General features: G+C 38.0%; 1 protein-coding gene across 1 annotated transcript; it reads right to left on the bottom strand.

Annotated features, from left to right (window-relative positions):
* Positions 1-243: 243 nt before the first annotated feature.
* Positions 244-1185, bottom strand: LOC124227897 (olfactory receptor 6C2-like). The gene has a single exon (XM_046641966.1). The coding sequence runs from the start codon at positions 1177-1179 to the stop codon at positions 244-246; it is 936 nt and encodes a 311-aa protein (XP_046497922.1). The 5' UTR covers positions 1180-1185.
* Between the last annotated feature and the right edge of the window lie 4223 nt (positions 1186-5408).

Raw genomic sequence — 5408 nt, 5'->3', positions numbered from 1 at the left:
GTTGTTTGGACCTTTTGGGAATCTATATTCATACTCAGTTATGAAAGTGAACCATCATGAAAGAAGGTCTATTTGAATTAAGGCCGTAGTGCTTACTTCGGTCTGTGGGTCTAAGAGTAATAGAAAAGAAAGTGTAGTGGTTAATAAGACTTACTGCAGTACTGTAGTGCAAATTTGAATTAAAACATATAGTCAAAGATGAAATATTTATATATTTTTTATTTTTAAAATCTTTTTAATTTCCTAATTCTTTGAAAGAAATGCTGTCTTTTTTATTAAGTCCTTGAAGGCTTCTTTGACTTGCTTATTCCGTAGACTATAAATGAAAGGGTTCATCAAAGGGATAACTGAGGTGTTGAGCAATGACACCACCTTGTTAATGGCCACTCTTTCCTTTGCTGGTTTGATATAGATGAAGATGCAACTTCCATATGTGATGGACACTACAATCATGTGGGAAGAACAGGTGGAGAAAGCCTTTTTTCTTTGCTGAGCTGAAGGGAGTCTTAAAATAGTCTTGATGATGTAAGTGAAGGACACAGTTACACAGACTAGTGTCAGTATGAGGGTCAGCACAGCCACGATTAAAACTAGTTGCTCTATAAATTGAGTGTCTGAGCAGACAACCTTCAGAAGGGGAGATGCATCACAGCCAAAATGGTCGATGAGATTGGAGTTACAAAAATCTAGCTGAACTCCCAGGCTAAGTGGTGGGAGGATGACAATTAACCCAATCAGCCAACAGCAAAGGACAAGAATGGTGCAAACCCTTTCATTCATGATGGTGCTGTAGTGTAAGGGCTTGCAGATGGCCACATAGCGGTCATAGGACATGGCAGTTAGAAGAAAAAATTCTGTTGCCCCAACAAGGATGACAAAAAATAATTGGATGGCACAAGCATCATAGGTAACACTTTTGTCCCCAGTTGTCATACTGTACAGGAATCGAGGAACACAGACAGTTGTAAATATTATTTCTAAGATGGGGAAATTCCGAAGGAAAAAATACATGGGTGTTTTAAGGTGAGAGTCCATGAGAGTGAGGAGGATAATGATTAGATTTCCAGCAACAGTGAAAATGTAGGTGAGAAACAGAAATGCTGAAAGAAAAACCTGCAATCGTGGGTCATCTGTTAATCCTAGTAGGATGAATCTTGTTATTGTAGAATGATTTCTCATCACTGTCTTCAGATATATAATGAGTCTGTATTAATAAATCATAAAGTTTGAGTCTGAGTAATAGAATATAAAGATAATATTTCAATAAGTTGTATAGAGAAAGTAGCCAAGCAAGCAAGGAGAAGCACAGGTGTAAACTTTTACTTGATTGTCAATAATCTGATGTGGAAGTAATGCATCATGCCTCATTTCCCTGGATACTGCTTTACCGTGGTCTCCAGAATGTGGTTTATGGAAAATATCTATCTGAGGTTTCATTCGCACTCCAGTTACAATACCAATCTTAAAGTAGATAGAAAATACCTCAAGGATTTCACAGTCCTCCAAGATTAGGGCGGCTATTATGGTTTCCCCAGTTCTCGGTATAGAGTAGGAGATCCATAAATGTTCATAATTAGAAAAAGATCTTTATACAAATTGTCCTTTCCCATCTATCAGGACAGCATATCAGCAAATCATCCTCATACCCTATGATAATATAATACATATAATACCACCAGTGGCTTAGTTGCATTGTTTTCCATGCTTTGCAACACTCATTCCCTTCAAATAATTCCTTAATCTTCCCAACACCCTAGAGAAGCCTTTACTGTTTGGGGGAACTGACAGCAGTAACACAGTTACCATGAAATTTCCTGAGTCCCATACTCTTCTAGAACTTCTTTGCTCCCTTTTTATGATAATATGCTGGAATATTGGAGTCTGTGTCGCTCCCATGTTTCAGTTTGAACAGCCTCTGTTTTATTTCCTTTCCTTAAGTCTCACGTCCCACCCATCCCCAGCCTTCCCAGAATACTGACAAATGGGCTGATCTGAAGGTCTTTCCCAGAGAACAGAATCCTGTCCTTAGGCTTCCATGATCCTTATTAGGGTTCTGTAGTTTATGCATAGATTTTTCAGCTCCCAAATGCCTTCTGAGGCTACTTGACAACCCCATTAATAATATAAAATCTATATCCTCCAGATGGGCAGAGGAAAGAGAAGACCACGTGGGGAAAGAGTTGACTTCTTTGCCATGATTCCTTTTCTGAAGACTCACTTTGCCCTTGGGAATGTCACTAACAAGTGGTGCCCCTCTCATTGCTTCAGGACACCTCTTTGCTCTTCAGCACTCTGGCCCTATGATAGACGCAGACTCTATGCTTATTCCCCCAGAGAACAGTTATTATCCGGCATCAATACTTAACAAGGATTAAACGTGACATGAGGAACAATTAAAACTTGGCCTTTACATGTGGATGTTCTTAAAAGTTGAAATGTTACATCCGTCCATATGAGTTTCCATACAAGACTGCCTCCCTGTGTTGCTGCCTTTGAGGATCATGTCAAAGAAGCCATTTCACCACCTTCCAGGAAGCCCTTGAATATTTTTTTATTTCTCACATTTCCTACCTATTCACTTACCCTTCCCAGCGATTTGGACAATATTGTACTTCTCAGAAGTGTCAGAGCTGCAATCTAACCCAGGTCAAACCGGATCCAAAGTTTAAGTGTTTCCAGAAAAGCTGTAATTTTAGGATTTGGGGCATCCTTAGTCAATTCTAATAATCACTAATTAATTAAAATGTTAGCTTTTCAAATGTTTCTTAGTCACAAACAGTATCTCCGGGGTATCAGGGTTTCTTCAATGACTGACTCGAATGAAATTTCCCCATGAGACACCAATTATTTTGTAATATTAATGTCTTTTATGTGATGCTTTAAGATATTCCCACGAAGTACCTTAAGAGCTGTTTCCCTCTGTGCTTAGAGAAGGCATCATTTCTACTAAAGAGAGCTGCCACAATGTGACAGGGTTTATAGACAGCTGTATAGAAAGAGGCAGCTGACCTAGGCCTATGGGATAAATGGTTTGACTGAGTGTCAGCAAGTAAGCAATGTGTGCTCATGCAGAGACTGCTCTGCTAGGCTAAGACATAAGGGTTTCCTGAGAGCCACACTTCTCCCCACTTAGTGCCTCTACTGTTCTCTTCAGCTCCTCTACCTGCATAACCCAATGCCTTCATGCTGGCCAATACCCTGACCCCCATTCATATCACTGGCTGGTGCACCATTACACATCACAAAAATATATAATCTGTGTCCTCAATTTGGAGGAAATGGCTGGAATGAGATCTGTAAATGACTTCACATCACTGTTTGAATGATTACTGTAAGTGGAAAATCGTTAGTACAAAGAAATTATATTTAATACTGGAGTTTAAGCCATCACTGTTTTCCTTCTTGCTATGAAGGACAATTTTAAATTATGAAGAGCTGCTATTATTTTTCTCTTTAGAGATAAAAGCATTGCTTGAATCCTCCATAATAAAATGAGTACGTATTCACTTACTACATTCGTCTAGAACCAACAGAAAAGTGTAGGAAAACACGGAAACTCCCCTGCAATCACATCACACGCATGTTCATCATTACTAACCTTTGTCGTATTTATTTACAACCTGTTTGTACATATACAATTATGTAATGCTGCTATTTGTATTGTATAAAATTATATTATATTTTAAATAATATTTGATGTTTTCCTCGCTTAACCTCACTTTATCCATTCAATTCGTTTTTTTCTTTTTTTTTTAATTTTTTTTGAGGAAGATTAGCCCTGAGCTAACACCTGCAGCCAATCCTCCTGTTTTTGCTGAGGAAGACTGGCCCTGAGCTAACATCCGTGCCCACCTTCCTCTACTTTATATGTGGGACGCCTACCACAGCATGGCGTGCCAAGCGGTGCCATGTCCGCACCCGGGATCTGAACTGGAGAACCCCGGGCCGCCAAAGCAGAACATGCGAGCTTAACCGCTGCACCACCAGGCCGGCCCCCATTCAATTATTTTTAAAGCACTTACAATGGATTTTCCTCATGTCATTAAATATTCTTCAACAACAATTTTACTTCTTATCATATCCCTTCATGTAAGAAAGAAAATTATGAAATTAGTACTTCTAATATTGAACATTAAGCTTGTTTCAATTTGTTATATAATAATGTATAATGTTTTAGAGAACATTCTTGTATATAAATATTTTTGTCAGATTAATTTCACATTTAAAAACTGGTCAAAAAGGAAATATTGAAGAAAGGGCTTCCCATACTTACTGCCAAACTAGTCCTTTATAAAATGTGTCCCAGTGTACATTTTCACCATTTGTAAGTGAGAATCTCTGTTTCCCATAGCATTTATTATTATTTGGGATATCATTTTTAATATTTAATATTAATTATTTGGGATATTATTTTTAATACTTTTACTAACAAAATAATCCTAACTATTAATTGTTTTGTTGGTATTTTTCTTATAAGTGAGGTACACCACTTTATTCTAAATGGTCATTTAAGTACAAAATCATCATCATTATATTTCCCTGATGATATTGTTTTAAATATTAACAATCATGTACTTATTTCACACTTTTATGTGAGTTATTTTACTGAATGCACCAGTAAAAGAACAATTAACATCAGAGGCTCAAATCCTAGAATGTAATCTAAGCCAATTAATGTGACTTTAATTATTATGGATTTTTTTAGGACTGAGGCAACCCAAGGGATGGTCTGGGAATGTTTGAGGGTAAGTTAAACAGCCATACAGCAGGAAGTTTTAAATGGGTGGTTGCCTCTTTGAAGTTATTCCTATCCCTCATGTTCTAGGAGTCAATGAAAAAGGGGGAAATATTTTTTTATATCATTTTTAGGCCCCTCTCATTAAATCATTACACTGTGGCCGTGACTACACTCCCCAGTTGTTGTATAGCTCATCTTGTCCTTAACTCCGACCTCTTCCAAGAGCACTGCTCAAGAGTCATGTTCAGATTTATTGTCATGTTATAAGAAGAACAAAGTGGCAGTTCCAAGATTACTCTTCAAATCCTCTCTGAACATAAAGGTACTTCTTGGACTTCGATTTTCTAGCAGAAATATCTAAATTCGCTGCCTTTACCCAGAGACTGCTTTTACAACTGCCAAGGTTCCAGTTCCCAAAATTTTAGGTACATAAATGAAGTGACAAACATTTCATACTTACCTTCTGGTTGTTCCTCATCACTTTCTGGGAAATTGAACCCAAAGTCCCTTCTTGGATCTGAGAAACACGAGGTGCTAACGGCTATAATTTTGGGTTAACTTCCGCATGCTTTTAAGCCCCACATGCTCTTCCAGGAAGGGTGCCTGCAAATGCAAGGTGGTATGCAACGGCGTGGAGAACAGCACCCTTTGCTCCTATCAGCACCAAGTC

The sequence above is a fragment of the Equus quagga genome, chromosome 1 (assembly GCF_021613505.1).
Source record: "Equus quagga isolate Etosha38 chromosome 1, UCLA_HA_Equagga_1.0, whole genome shotgun sequence".
Classification (NCBI taxonomy): Eukaryota; Metazoa; Chordata; class Mammalia; order Perissodactyla; family Equidae; genus Equus; species Equus quagga.
The sequence above is the reverse complement of the archived record's forward strand: the minus strand, read 5'-3'. Positions and strand labels throughout refer to the sequence as shown.

Coding starts and splice junctions, on each gene's coding strand:
- LOC124227897 (XM_046641966.1), bottom strand. CDS start 1,179: ATGAGAAATCATTCTACAATAACAAGATTCATCCTACTAGGATTAACA.